The sequence below is a fragment of the Rhineura floridana genome, chromosome 3 (genome assembly GCF_030035675.1).
Source record: "Rhineura floridana isolate rRhiFlo1 chromosome 3, rRhiFlo1.hap2, whole genome shotgun sequence".
Lineage (NCBI taxonomy): Eukaryota > Metazoa > Chordata > Lepidosauria > Squamata > Rhineuridae > Rhineura > Rhineura floridana.
The window spans coordinates 226,768,202-226,784,029 of record NC_084482.1 but is presented as its reverse complement, the minus strand read 5'-3'; the positions used below and the strand labels follow the sequence as shown (position 1 = coordinate 226,784,029).

General features: G+C 47.3%; 1 protein-coding gene across 1 annotated transcript in view; it reads left to right on the top strand.

Moving 5' to 3' along the window:
* Positions 1–15,828, top strand: part of LOC133379090 (vomeronasal type-2 receptor 26-like) — a 37,987-nt gene that overhangs the window by 1,586 nt on the left and 20,573 nt on the right. Inside the window, exons 2-3 of the mRNA XM_061613700.1 lie at positions 12,000–12,126; positions 13,308–14,206. Coding sequence (XP_061469684.1) covers positions 12,000–12,126; positions 13,308–14,206 — 1,026 coding nt within the window. The remainder of the gene's footprint in view (positions 1–11,999; positions 12,127–13,307; positions 14,207–15,828) is intronic.

Here is a 15,828-nt window from a genome sequence, read left to right as displayed (position 1 = left end):
ATTTCTCCCTCCAATTTTCACACCTCCTTCATCTTGGTCCAATCCTGCTTTCCATATATGTTCTGCATATAGATTAAACAAATAGGGTGATAAAATGCATCCCTGTCTCACACCCTTTCCGATAGGGAACCAATCGGTTTCTCAGTATTCTGTTCTTACAGTAGCCTCTTGTCCAGAGTACAGGTTGCGCATCAGGACAATCAGATGCTGTGGCACCCCCATTTTTTTTAAAGCATTCCATAGTTTTTCATGATCTACGCAGTCAGAAGCTTTGCTTTAATCTATAAAGCACAGGGTGATTTTCTTCTGAAATTCCTTGGTCTGTTCCATTATCCAACATATGTTTGCAATATGATCTCTGGTGCCTCTTCCCTTTCTAAATCCAGCTTGGACGTCTGGCATTTTTCACTCCATATATGGCAAGAGCCTTTGTTGTAGAATCTTGAGCATTACTTTACTTGCATGGGATATTAAGGCAATGTTGGTTTGGCTGGAGTGTATATGGATATATGGATGTGTGGTTGTGCGGCTGAGATGTAATTTATAATTATATTGATTTTAACTGTATTTTTTTTCATTTATCACTAAGGGGTATGGGGGTGGGTTTATGGTCCACTATTGTTTTAGGCTGGGTGGCCTGTTGATTGGCGGGCAGGGATAGAGTTATGTGCAAGTCAGGAGGGGATGTGACAGGGGAGGTGAGGGGCCAAGTTATTGAAAAAGTGGGCGTCAGGCACTGGAAAGGTGCTGTTGGTAGACCATGCCAGCATAGGGGAACAGGGGGTAGATGCATTATACCCATCCCCTGTTCCGGGTCTGCCCAAAACCGGACGATAACTGGGGGACGCAAGGTTCCTACCGACCTTCGTCTGCTGTTGTGTAATGCCAGGTCTGTGGTACAAAAAACTTCACTCATCCATGACATGATCTTGGATGAGCATGCAGACCTGGCATGTATTACGGAGACTTGGCTGGATGAGGCCTCTGCTCTCATTCTTGAGGCCATGTGTCGGCCAGGTTTCCGTTGCGCACAGCAGCCGAGGGTGGGAAGGCAGGGAGGGGGTATGGCAGTCATCTACCGGGAGTCCTTGGTTTTTGCCAGACCTCCTCTCCATAGGACCAAGTTTGTTGATTGCCTGTACTGGAGGTTGGGCCCGAAGGGCAGTTTAGGGATCCTGCTTGTGTACCGCCCACCCCGCTGCACAGCAGACTCCCTGGCCGAGGTGCTGGAGGTGGTCTCGGCTGTACGGGCGTTGTCCCCAGAATTGTTAGTGCTGGGCGACTTCAACGTGCATGCCGAGACCACTCTCACTGGAGCCCCTCGGGATTTCCTGGAAACCATGGCTTCCTGGGAACTGCACCTTAGTAATACTGGGTCCACCCATGTAGCCGGTCATGCTCTCAACCTTGTGTTTGTCCTGGGAGAGGAGAGAAGTGCTCTGAAGTTGGGAGTGGTTCTTTCCACCCCTGTGTCATGGTCAGATCACCATCTGGTAAACATGGACTTTTCGTTGCCGCACCCCCTCCGCAGGGGTGATGGACCTATTAGAATTGTCCGCCCCAGGCACCTGATGGATCCTGATGGATTCCTGACTGCGCTAGGGGAATTGGAACCTGTTGAAGGTCGCCCGGTCGAAACCCTGGTGATGGAGTGGAATGAAAGGATCACCGGGGCGTTAGACCGGGTGGCTCTGAAACGTCCTCTCCCCCTGAACAGAACTCAGTTAGCACCGTGGTATATACCACAGTTGCGTACTCTGAGACAGGAGGTGAGACGACTAGAACGCCGGTGGCGGAAATCCCGCTACGAGGGTGTCCGGACACAAGTTAGAGCAGCAGTAACTGCCTACCAAGTGGCAATAAAGACAGAAAAGAAGGTTTTCTTTACTGCCTCTATTGCGTCTGCAGAGTGCTGTCCCAGGAGGTTATTCCAAGTGGTCCGAAGCCTGGTCGGTCCAGTTGCTCAGGAACCCTTGGAACAGTCAAAAGCCTCCTGTGACATTTTGGCTAAGCACTTCGCTGATAAAATTGAACGCTTACAGAGCTCGATCCCGTGCACCGTGGATACGGTAGATGAACCAGAGTTGGCCAGTTGCACGCCGGTATGTTTGGATCATTTTCAGCCTCTCTCTTCTGAGGATGTGGACAAGGTGCTCTCAACTGTAAAGCCTACCACCTGTCTAACTGACCCTTGCCCATCGTGGCTCATTATGAACTGCAGAGAGAAGTTGGGTGAGAGGATTAAGGCGGTGTCAGGCCCAGGATGTGACTCAGGAACCAGACCAACGGCTGTAGTTAATTCGTGTTTTATTAGGGTAATGTCCAAACAAAGACTGCATTTTCTCATGAAGCAATACAGGGATACAGGTCCTGCGGCATTGGGAGAAAGTTGACAGAGCAAGGGACTTCTTCCCGCCTGTTCTTTAAGAAGGGGCCAAACGGGCGCGCAATCTTTTGCTCCTCCTTAACTGCCCCTCAGGTACTGCCCACCTTCCCCCCTTCTCTCCTGTCTTTTCAGCTGTCTGCGTGTGCGCGGTGAGGGGGGAAGCATCACCCCCTCCTCTTCTGAAGTTTCCGATTCCAGGATGGGGGATAGGGGAGGGGCTGATGGTAAACTGCCTCCCCGCTTTTCGGCTGTGAGCAGCCCTCCCTCTTCCCCCTCTTGCTCTGAGCCTGAAAGAGGGGGAGGCGTGAGAATGTCCAGGGAGGGCTCAGGCTCCCCGTTGCTAAGCAACCTTATCACTGGCAGTTCCTCTGTTTCGTCTTCGCTCCAATGGGGGGAAGTTCCTCCCCCTTCCCTCTGCCATCCATCCGAATACTCTTCTCCCAACTCTCCGGGATCCAGCTCCCCGGGATTGGGACCCCAGCTCTGCCTTCCGACACCATCCCCCCTCCCAGGCTGTGCCCCCCTCCCCTTGTCTGGCTTGGGACGGTGGGGAAAACGTTGATGGAAAAGTTTTACCAATTCTGGAGCATGCACATCAGCTGCATCTTCCCATGATCTGTCAGCCACCCCATAGCCTTTCCAGTGAATCAAGTACTGCAGCTTGTGGCATCTGATCCTGCAATCTAAGATCTCCTCAACTTCAAACTCAAGCTGCTCATTTACCAGGAGTGGAGCTCCGGGAGGTTCCTCCGGCCGTAACACACTGGGAGGGGCGGCTTTCGTTAAGAGGGATCGATGGAACACAGGATGTATTTTAAACGTGTCAGGCAGCTTCAGTCGGTACGCCACGGGATTGATTTGAGTTTCTATTTCGAAAGGACCCACCCTCTTGTCTTGTAATTTTCTACATTTGCCCGACATCTGGAGGAAGCGGGTGGACAGCCATACCTGGTCTCCTGGTTGAAGGAGGGGGCCTCCTTCCTGTGCAGGTCAGCAACTCGCTTGTACTCCGTTTTGGCTTCATTTAACTGCTGTTTCAGTGTCTGTTGCGCCGCTTGCAATTCCTTAAGGAAGTTCTCAGCTGCCGGTACCAGCATTCCTTCTGAGCTGCTTGGAAAGACTTTAGGATGGAATCCATAATTAGCGAAGAACGGGGTTTGTTGAGTGCTGGAGTGCAGAGAATTGTTGTAGGCGAACTCTGCAAAATGCAAATATGATACCCAGTCAGTCTGTTGATAGGACACATAACTTCGTAAATATCTTTCCAAAACGGCGTTCAAGCGTTCCGTCTGCCCATCTGTCTGGGGGTGATGGGCGGAGGAGAGTTTTAATTCCGTCTGCAACTGTTTCCACACTGCTCTCCAAAATTTGGCTGTGAACTGAGTTCCTCGGTCTGAGACTACGCTGTTTGGCAATCCATGCAGCCGGTAGACTTCTTTTATGAATAACTTGGCCGTTTCTTTAGCCTCTAAGGCCCCTGCACAAGGAAGAAAGTGTGCCATTTTGGTAAGTAGATCCACCACTACTAAGATGGCTGTCATTCCTTGGGACTTGGGTAGATCAGTTATAAAATCCATGGAGAGGTCCTTCCAGGGTTCATGTGGGACAGGCAACGGTTGTAACAGTCCTGCTGGTGTCCCTGTTTGTGTTTTTGTCCGCAGACAGACAGAGCAGGACTTTACATAACTCTCAATATCCCGACACATTTTAGGCCACCAGAAGTCCTTGGCCACGTTCTGAATGGTCTTGTAAATCCCAAAGTGTCCCGCTGTGATGGAATCATGACACTGGCGTAGGATTCTGAGCCTTAATTCCCCTTCTGGCACATATCTGGCAGTTTTGAACCATAACAGTCCATTTCTCCAGTGAAAGGTTACTTCTGAGTCTTGACCTTGTCCCGTCTCCTGCTGATATTTTAGCATGTCTGCATCTTCTTGTTGTGCCTTTTTGAGTTCCTCTTCCCATGAAGGCTGGCATACTCCCAATGTTAATTTCTCTGCCGGGATTACGTACTGAGGCTGGTCCTCGGATTCACTTTCTTTGTATTGTGGCTGTCTGGATAAGGCATCCGCTCTCTGGTTTTTGGCTTGGGCATGGTAGGTAATCTGGAAGTTAAACCTAGTGAAGAACTGGGACCATCTTATCTGTCTCTGGTTCAGCTTTCTGGCGCTTTGGAGGTTTTCAAGATTCTTGTGGTCGGAGCGCACTTCAATTCGATGAGAGGTCCCCTCTAGGTATTGTCTCCAGTTTTCAAAAGAGTCCTTGATGGCCAGCAGCTCCTTCTCCCAAACTGTGTAGTTCTTCTCTGCAGGCTTTAACTTCCGAGAGAAGTACGCACAGGGGTGCAGCTCCTTCCCTTCTTGGTCTAATTGTAGCAGGACCCCCCCGATGGCAAAATCTGAAGCATCTGCTTCCACTACGAAAGGGCGGTTCGGATCAGCAAAGCGCAGAATGGGCTCAGTAGCAAACCTTCTCTTCAGCTCCTCAAAGGCCTCGGTGGCGTTCTCTGTCCATTGAAACTTCTTCTTCCCCCTTAAACAGTCAGTCAGAGGAGCTGTTAATTTGGAAAACCCTGGAATGAACTTTCTGTAATAATTGGCAAACCCCCAAAACCGTTGTACATCCTTTTTGGTGACAGGTTGGCCCCAGTCCAATATGCAGCTTACTTTCCCTGGGTCCATCTCCACGCCTTCCGCTGAGATTCGATATCCAAGGAAGTCTAGAGACTTGAGGTCAAATCCACATTTCTCTAATTTAGCATACAGGTGATTTTCTCTCAGTCTCTTCAACACCGTCTTCACATGCTGGTCGTGGTCTTCCTGGTTCTTTGAGAACACCAGGATATCATCTAAGTAACAGATTACATACGTGTCCAACAAGTCTCTAAACACGTCGTTCATGAATTTTTGAAAAATTCCTGGACTTCCACAAAGCCCGAACGGCATGACCAGGTATTCATACTGTCCGTAAGCAGTCAAGAATCCTGTTTTCCATTCATCTCCCTCCTTCATTCTGATCAGATTGTACGCTCCTCTCAAATCCAACTTCGTGAAGATTTTTGCACAGCGCACTCGGTCCAGCAACTCTGAGATCAGGGGCAGCGGGTAGCTGTTGGGGATGGTGATCTGGTTCAATGCGCGATAGTCGTTACAGGGTCTGAGTTCCCCCCCTTCTTTTTCACAAACAATAGTGGCGCTCCAGCAGGGGATTGTGAGGGGCGTATGAATCCTCGCCTCAGGTTTTTATCCAGGAATTCCTTCAGGGCCTCCCTCTCATTCTCTGTGAGAGAGTAGATTCTCCCTGATGGGATGCTGGCTCCTGGCACTAGGTCAATCGCACAGTCGTAAGGGCGGTGGGGGGGTAAAATCTCTGCCTCTTTTTCATCAAACACATCTTTGAATTCTTCATACTTTGGCGGCAGGGTCACTTGCTCGATCTCTTGCACTGCCCCCGCTAGGGTGTTCTTGATTCCTTCAGGTTGACAGTTCTCCTGGCAATACTGTGAGGTGAACCACACCACCGCCTCCTTCCAACTTATTTTGGGTTCATGCTTTGCTAGCCAGGGCATTCCCAGAATCACCTCAAAGTTCGAGAGATCTGACACGTATAGCGAAATGAACTCTTCGTGCCCAGGGATTTGAAGTTTCACTTCCTCCGTGGCTTGTGTCACCCCTCCTGACTTCAGGGGTCTCCCATCGATAGTCTCCACAGCTAGGGGAGCGTCCAGTTTCCACCGGGAAATTCCATGACGCTTGACTAACTTTGCATCAATAAAATTTGTGGAGGCTCCACTGTCAATTAAGGCAGTGGAATTAAACACCACTCCTCTGGAAGTTGTAATCCGAATAGACAAGACCAACACCCCCTTTGAGGGAGGTTGGATCGTTGGGGGGCCTTTATACAATGCTGCCCCCAGTCCACCTGCCTGCACGTGGACTGGGTGTTCTAGTTTCCCGACGGCTCGGCTTTCCCCCCTTTCAGTCCACAGTCTCTGGCCACATGGCCTGGCTTTGAACAATAAAAGCATAAACGTTCCCGGCGTCGTCTTGCCTTTTCTTCTTCCGACAGTCTTGGCCTAGCCCCTCCCTGTCCCTCAGTTGCATTACCTGCCATCCCTGCAGTGGGAAGGGTCTTGTTGCGGGATGCCGAGGCTGAGTATCTCGGGACCTCCTGCTTCCTTTCCAGGTGCCTTCCTTCCATCCGGTGATCTATCTGTAGGCATAGCCGGATGAGCCCTGGTAGGTCAGCGGGGGGGGGAGGTCCTGGCCAACTCATCCAGGATTTCAGCATTTAATCCACTCCGGTACATAAACATCAGGGCGGCGTCATTGTAACCCGTTTCCTGGGACAGAATTTTAAAAGCGTTAGTGTACTCGGAAACAGTCCCTTTAGCTTGCTTCAGAGCGCCTAGTTGCCGCGCTACTGTTTCAGCCCTTTGCGGGTCTTGAAACATCTCGGTCATCTCCTGTATAAATCCTCTGTACCTTCCTAAGACAGTATCCTTTCTCACGAGATACGGAGTCACCCATTTTGCAGCTTCTCCCTCCAGGAGGCTAATCACGAAAGCTACTTTAGCCCCATCGTCTGGAAATTCCGTGTGCCTGACATCCAGATATAACTCACATTGAGCCACGAAGGTTGCCAACTGATCACTTTGTCCCGCGTATTTTGGGGGCAATCCAATGGGAACCTTTACTACGGCAGCTGGAGGGGCTGTTCGCATCTGGTATATCGTGGCCTTCAAGGTTTGATTATCCGTCTTCAGCGCCTTGACTGCTGCTAGCAGGGCTTGAACATCCATCTGCAAATCAGCTACCTTAGTCCTCAAGAGTTCCACTTCTTCCGTCTCAGAAGTGGGGTTCGTCCCCCCCGCTGCTCCTTTTGACATCTTGTCCCAGTCAAGTGAAGAGAGCGTTGAGGGTGATTTAGGTGGCTCTGTCAAGCTGTCAGGCCCAGGATGTGACTCAGGAACCAGACCAACGGCTGTAGTTAATTCGTGTTTTATTAGGGTAATGTCCAAACAAAGACTGCGTCTTCTCATGAAGCAATACAGGGATACAGGTCCTGCGGCATTGGGAGAAAGTTGACAGAGCAAGGGGCTGCTTCCCGCCTGTTCTTTAAGAAGGGGCCAAACGGGCGTGCAATCTTTCGCTCCTCCTTAACTGCCCCTCAGGTACTGCCCGCCTTCCCCCCCTTCTCTCCTGTCTTTTCAGCTGTCTGCGTGTGCGCGGTGAGGGGGGAAGCATCACCCCCTCCTCTTCTGAAATTTCTGATTCCAGGATGGGGGATAGGGGAGGGGCTGATGGTAAACTGCCTCCCCGCTTTTCGGCTGTGAGCAGCCCTCCCTCTTCCCCCTCTTGCTCTGAGCCTGAAAGAGGGGGAGGCGTGAGAATGTCCAGGGAGGGCTCAGGCTCCCCGTTGCTAAGCGACCTTATCACTGGCAGTTCCTCTGTTTCGTCTTCGCTCCAAAGGGGGGAAGTTCCTCCCCCTTCCCTCTGCCATCCATCCGAATACTCTTCTCCCAACTCTCCGGGATCCAGCTCCCCAGGATTGGGACCCCAGCTCTGCCTTCCGACAGGCGGTGGTAAACGCATCCTTGAAAGAGGGTATGTTGCCATCAGCCCTCATGGAGGCAATTGTAAAGCCCATCTTGAAGAAGCCCTCCTTGGATCCCCAAGTTTTTAATAACTTTCGCCCAGTTTCAAATTTACCATTCTTGGGCAAGGTCATTGAGCGAGTGGTGGCTAATCAGTTGTCGACACACTTGGATGAAACGGATTACTTAGATCCATACCAATCGGGCTTCAGGACTGGTCATGGCACTGAAACAGCCTTGGTCGCTCTGGTAGATGATATGAGGAGGGCATTAGATAGGGGAGAATTCACCTTTCTTGTCCTCCTCGATCGCTCAGCGGCTTTTGATACTGTCAACCACAGTATCCTTTTATATCGCCTGGAGGGATTGGGAATAGGAGGCACTGTATTACGGTGGTTCCATTCCTTTCTCTCTGATAGGCACCAACAGGTGGCATTGGGGGAGAAGGTTTCAGACCCTTGGCCTCTCAATTGTGGTGTGCCACAGGGTTCTATCCTTTCTCCCATGCTATTTAACATTTATATGAAGCCGCTGGGGACTATCATCAGGAGATTTGGGTTGCAGTGTCACCAATATGCGGATGACACTCAGCTCTACCTCTCATTTAAATCTTCACCAGAGTTGGCTGTGGAGACCTTGTCCAAGTGCCTGGAATCCGTGAGTGGATGGATGGGAAGGAATAGGCTGAAACTGAACCCCGACAAGACCAAGGTACTACTCGTGGGGGACAAGAGAAGGTTGGGAACTGTTGACCTGAAGTTCAATGGGGTGATTTTACCCCTGAAGGACCAGGTCCGCAGCCACGGGGTTGTACTTGATTCCAAGCTGTCCATGGAGGCTCAGATTTCGGCAGTGAGCCGGGCAGCTTGGTATCAACTACACCTCATACGTAGGCTGCAACCCTACCTTCCTGTTCATCAGCTCCCACTGGTAGTACATGCCCTGGTCACCTCTCGATTAGATTACTGTAATGCGCTCTACGTGGGGTTACCCTTGAAAACGGTCCGGAAACTACAACTTATACAAAATGCGGCGGCTCGACTACTTACAAACAGTCGTCTCCGGGACCACATCACACCAGTGTTGTTCGATCTACACTGGCTTCCAGTTGTTTTCCGGGCCCAATTCAAGGTGTTGGTATTAACCTTTAAATCCCTATACGGTCTCGGCCCAGTTTATCTAAAGGAGCGCCTACAACGCCACCAATTATGGCGCCTGACAAGATCGGCCACACAAGGCCTTCTCTCAGTCCCGCCAACCAAATTAGCTAGATTGGCGGGAACTAGAGAGAGGGCCTTTTCAGTGGTGACCCCTACCCTCTGGAACTCCCTCCCACAAGATCTTCGGCACGCCTCTTCCCTGAATATGTTCCGCAAGGCCCTAAAGACCTGGCTTTTTCAACAGGCTTTTGGGATTTCTGGGGAAGCTTAATGTTCTTATGATTGAAATGCCTCCTACCCTGTATTGTTGTTATCTTAATTTATATTGTTATGTTGTATTTTATTGTATTGTATTCTGCTTCATTTTACTATATGTACGTCGCCTAGAGTGGCCATCGGCCAGAGAGGCGACACAAATTAAATTTTATTATTTTATTAGTAGTAGTAGTAGTTCGATAATTACTGCAGTCCCTGGGATCCCCTTTCTTTGGAATTGGGATACATATTGAACGCTTCTAGTCTGTGAGCCATTGTTTAGCTTTCCATATTTCTTGACTGATTTTTGTCAAAATTTGGACAGATTCAGTCTCAGTAGCTTGTAGCTACTCTACTAGCATGCCATCTATTCCTGGTGGTTTGTTTCTTCCAAGAATTTTAAGAGCAGCTTTCACCTCACATTCTAAAATGCCTGGTTCTTCATCTTACAGTTCCTCCATGAATACATCTGTCACCCTGGCATCTCTTTTATAGAGTTCTTCAGGGTATTGCTTCCATCTTCCTTTTATTTCATCTCAGTCAGTCAGTGTGTTCCCCTGTTGATTATTCAACATCCCTACTCTTGGTTTAAATTTCCCTTTCATTTCTCTAATCTTTTGGAACAGGGCTCTTGTTGTACCCTTTTTGTTGTCCTTTTCTATTTCTATACAGTAACTATTGTAATAGTTCTCTTTGTCCCTATGTACTAGTTGCTGTATTGTTGAAGTTAGGGTTCTGACCGTGTTTCTATCTCCTTTTGCTTTTGCTTTCCTTCTCTCTTTAACCATTTGAAGAGTTTCTTCAGTCATCTGTTGAGATCTTTCTCTCTTTTTAACTAGAGGTATTGTCTTATTGCATTCTTCCCTCATAATGTCTCTGACTTCACTCCATAGTTCTTCTGGTTCTCTGTCAACTAAGTTTAAAGCCTCAAATCTGTTCCTTATTTTATCTTTATATGCTTCTGGGATGTTATTTAAATTGTATTTTGGCATTGTGATTGATTTGTTGGCCTTCTTTATCTTTACTCTGATTTTCGATATTACCAGTTCATGATCTGTTCTGCAGTGTGCTCCTGGTCTTGTTTTTGCAGAAAGTATGGAACTTCTCCATCTTCTGTTTCCAATTATATAATCAATTTGATTCCTATATTGACCATTTGGTGATGTCCACATGTACAGTCATCTTCTCAGTTGCTCAAAAAATGTGTTTTCAAGAAACAAATTATTGGCTCCACAAAATTACATAAGTCTTTCTCCTGTTTAATTTCTGTCTCCTAAGCCCCATTTCCCCACAATTCCTAGTTCTTCTTTGTTCCCTACTTTTGCATTCCAGTCTCCCATGATTATCAGCACATCTTGTTTGGGTGTGTGATCAATTTTTTCCTGTTCTTCTGTGTAAAATCTCTCCAGTTCCTTATTCTGCATTTGTCATAGGAGCATACACTTGGATGATGGTTATGTTAATAGGTTTCCCATTTAATCACTTTGATATAACTTGTTCAGACATTGCGTTGTACCTCCTAATTGCTTTTGCTACATTAAAGCAACCCGATTTCTTCTTATTTTCTCATTTCCTGCATAAAATATTTTCTAGTTGCCTGATTGAAAATGTCCCATTCCCGTCCATTTTAATTCACTCACACCAATTATTGTAATGTTGATACGCTCTATTTCTTGCTTGACAATTTCTAACTTTCCCTGGTTCATGCTTCTCACGTTCCATGTTCCTATTGTCTGTGTCGTGTAACTCCGGACTCTCCGTTCGCATCTCCTTTCAGCTTTGACCCAGCTGCATCATTAGTCACAATGCTACTCGTACTTGTCCATTCTTCTTCCCCAGTAGCTCGGTGAGTGCCTTCTGAGCTGGGGGTCTCATCTTCCAGCACTATCTCGCGTTGCATTTTGGATACTCTCTTCAGAGGGTTTTCGTGGTAAGAGGTATTCAGAGGTGGTTTACCATTGCCTTCCTGTGAGTTTGGATGCATCTTAGTCTGGTGTCTCAGCTTTGACTATTCCACCTTGGGTGCCCCTGTTAGGAGTCCAGCCTCTTGGTCAGCTGCTTGACACATGCATTTTTGTAATTATCGTTTGGGTTGGTTGCATTGCAAAATTCAAATATCTGCACATTTTAAAGGTTGTCTGTTTCCATTCTTGTATGGCTTCAAAAAGTGCAAATTTCTCACCCATTCCTAATCCATAGTGATATGTGATCCATTTGGCTGCCCCACACCGAATAGCCTGGCACTTGCATTTTGAACCAGTTGCAGCTTCTGGACAGTCTTAAAGGGTAGCCCTATGCAGATCACGTTGCAAAACTGTAACCATAAGCTTACTGGACCATGGATAAGTAAGGCCAGGCTAACTCTGTTCAGGAACAGCCACAGCTGGTGAATCTGCCAGAGCTGGAAAGAGGCACTCCATGCCATTGAGGCCACCTAGGGCCCAAGCTACAATGTGGTTGTTTCAGGTTTGCAGATTAGACACAAGCTTCAAATAAACATGTGGCTAGAGGTCCCTTTGGGTTTTTTCAAACCCTGTCCCTCATTTCCATACGTAAACTAGCCCTAACACATTTTCCTTGATGCTCCTGTCTTTATGCTTAGACCCTGCCTTCTTCCAGATGTGTGGAAAGCTGCCGGCCCGGATCCTTCAAGGTGGTTCAGGAAGGAAATCCCCTTTGCTGCTATGACTGCGTTCCCTGTGCGGAAGGGGCCGTCTCCACTCAGGAAGGTGGGTGACTCCAGCAGAAAAGGGAGCTCTTGGGGAAGAGGGGAGAGATTCACACAAATATTCAGGGCTTTTTAAAAGGGAAATTTAGAACTGATAATAATTCATATCCAATGTGCATGCCGTTGCAATGCTCTCCTGCACTGTCAGAAAGTCTGATCACAAACTTTATTGCTTAGAGTCACATTCCATGGTATTTGGAAGCCTTCACGTTGTAGTTTAAAATCTTCAGAGCTGGGGATTTGACAGGCCAGAAGTAAATGAATAAACACCTATCAAGATACTAGCAGGAATGACTACAATATCATAAATCATCATCGTGATAAAATTTAAGATATTGAACAATTATGAAATAAATGAAAATTACAACTCGTGTCTCCTGAGTTGCAGCTTGACACTGCTCTATTTCCTGCCAAAACAAAGGAACACCCCCCCTAAAAAACCCCAAAGAGTTCTATGTGAATTGTTCCAGCTTTATCCAGATTTAATGGCTGAGGAATGATTTTGGAAATATCTCCAGGCCTTTATTTAATGGGCAGCCAGAACTAAAATGGGCAGTTCAAAAACTTGTCATGAAATGTTGTGTTACATTAGGTGATATAGAAAGTGACTGATAACAATATGAAAAGTAACTTAAGTACTCCAGGGTGCTCTAGAACCTCAGACCATCAAGGATCATGCCTCTTTCACCTCCCTCTGCAGATTCCAATGCTACTCTTCACTGCGTATTCACCAATGTTTCTAATAAGCAGGAAAAATTCTAGAACATCATCTTACCCCTTATATACCCAGTCAATCACTGTGCTGTGCATGTGAGGGACTCCTGCAGATACCTCTCCCACTGAGGTGGCCATTGAGATCATATGAGCACCTCAGACTTTCCCTGACCTATAATATCATTCATCTCGTTTCCTAATCTTGGTCAGAGTTTTTAATTGTAATTGTGGTTTGGAATATTTTTAACTTTATTAAGCAAGTTTTTCACATTAAATTGTTCTGTTTACGTTTGCTACCATGGATTCCTCTGGAAGGAAATGTGAGATATTAATTAATATAGAATGATCTTACTAATTTTTTGGATTTTTATTGAATATAGTTATGTTTTCTTACACTATGAACCATTTTCTGATTCCTTACTGTAAATTAAAATTGGTACAGATAGATATTTCTCTTGTTCTCTGCAGATGCAGAGGGTTGCAATAAATGTCCAGAAGATCAACATCCAAACAAGGACCGAGATGAGTGTATCCCCAAGATTATCTCCTTCCTGGCTTATCGAGAATATCTGGGGATCCTCCTGGCTTCCTTTGCCCTCCTCTTGTCCTTAATTACAGGCTGTGTGTTAGGAATCTTCAGTAAATATAAAGAAACTCCCATAGTCAAAGCCAACAACCGGGACCTCTCCTACATCCTCCTCATCTCCCTCCTGCTCTCCTTTTTGTCCTCCTTCCTCTTCATCGGCAGGTCAGAGAAAACAACCTGCCTTCTCCGACAAACTGCCTTCAGTGTCATCTTCTCAGTTGCCATCTCTTCTGTGTTGGCAAAAACCATCACTGTGGTGCTGGCCTTCCTGGCCACAAAGCCAGGGAATACAATGAGGAGATGGCTGGGGAAGAGTCTGGCCAATTCCATTGTCATTTCCTGTTCCAGTGTCCAAGTTGTCCTCTGCGCTATCTGGCTGGGGATCTCTCCACCCTTCCCAGAGTCCGACATGCAGTCTCAGCCTGGAGAGATTATCCTGCAATGCAATGAAGGGTCTGTTGCCATGTTTTATGGTGCCCTTGGCTACATGGGCTTCCTGGCTGCCATCTGCTTCATGGTGGCTTTCCTAGCCAAGAAGCTGCCTGGGGCCTTCAATGAAGCCAAGCTGATCACCTTCAGCATGCTGGTCTTCTGCAGTGTTTGGGTCTCCTTTGTGCCCACCTACCTGAGCACGAAGGGGAAATACATGGTAGCCGTGCAGGTCTTCTCTATTTTGGCCTCCAGTGCTGGGCTTCTGGGCTGCATCTTCATTCCCAAGTGCTACATTATTGTCCTGAGGCCTGATCTGAATACAAAGGCATATTTAACATCAAAAATAAAAGTATAAATCTGATTCTTCTGAAATGGTTTTTAAGAGGTGTCATTTATCAACTGCAAGGGGAATCATCCTTCCTTTTGAAGTTTCCAGTTAGGTGAGATGATTCTGCAGAAGAAACTATATCTGGTTACAGTAGGGCCCCGCTTTTCGGCATGCTGCTAATACAGCAGCTTTCAATTAGAGTAAGCCCCCACTCATACAGCACTTGTTCTGCTTTTATGGAATTTTTCAGGCTTTGGGTGCCATTTTATTGATGGAGTCCTGCTTTTCGACGGGTTTTGCTTTTAGGGGGGGGTCTGGAACGTAACCCTCCTTATGAGTGGGGCCCTACTATACTTTCCTGCTTCCTGGTACTGAGTGTCAGAGACTTCCAACTTAAAAGTGTACCCAAAACAACTTCTTTTGAAGGTTTTTCTAAAGTAACAAAAGAAATTGGGGAGTCACTCTTTAGTAAACTATTGTAGCACAGAACAAATATTTGATCAATAAAATGGACTAAAGGCACAACTAGACAAACTACAGTTTCTCAGAGTTCTGTGGGAAGAGAGACTGACTGTTAAACCTGTCAAGAGTAGCTAAGATTGGGCTAATGGAGGCCAAACTAAGATGGCTGAACAACAGGGCATTATGGAGATTTGTTGCAAGCATCTCTGCTATATTCTGTGCTGGGTAAGTTCTGGTGGTTAGTGTCAGACAGCTGCCATTTGTTGTTCTTAGGCGGGAGACAGCTGAGACTTATCTGCTTCCTGGTATCAGAGTCAGGAGGTCTAGGCATTAGACTGCATGGTGTGAATCTTCTAGCCCAGACTTTCCCAACTAGTGGGCCACCAGATGTTGTTGGACCAGAATTCCCATCTTTCCTGACCATGGGCAATGCTGGCTGAGGCTGATGGGAGTTGTGGTCCAACAACATCTGCTGGCCCACTAATTGGGAAAAGCTGTTCTAGCCTATTTCATCTTCAAAGAACGTGCCTGGGTTGGATCACTGAAGGGTTGCTGGATTGGCTAATTGGCCCCCTCCCTGTTGCCAGCTAAACCCCATAAAAAGAAGGGTAATTCTTCCATAATTTGTTCCGTCTTTCCATCTACCTTGACTTGTCTATGGATTTTTGTGGACCCTCAGGGAACCAGGCTCTTTAGCTGTTGAAGCGAGTATTAGCTAGGCTAGTAAACTTTATGTTCTTTGTCTGTTTGAATCTCTCACTGTGTTATGTAGATGGGTTTATGCCTAACCCTGTTGCGGGTGTTTGGCTTTAAAAGATATTATACGCTGCTCTCTCTTTATATGGACCCTTAGATTTTTAAATAAACCACCTTTTCTTACTTAAGAACATAAGAACATAAGAAGAGCCTGCTGGATCAGGCCAGTGGCCCATCTAGTCCACCATCCTGTTCTCACAGTGGCCAACCAGGTGCCTGGGGGAAGCCCACAAGCAGGACCCGAGTGCAAGAACACTCTCCCCTCCTGAGGCTTCTGGCAACTGGTTTTCAGAAGCATGCTGCCTCTGAGTAGAGTGGCACAGCACAGCCATCATGGCTAGTAGCCATTGATAGCCCTGTCCTCCATGAATTTGTCTAATCTTCTTTTAAAGCCATTCAAGCTGGTGGCCATTACTGCATCTTGT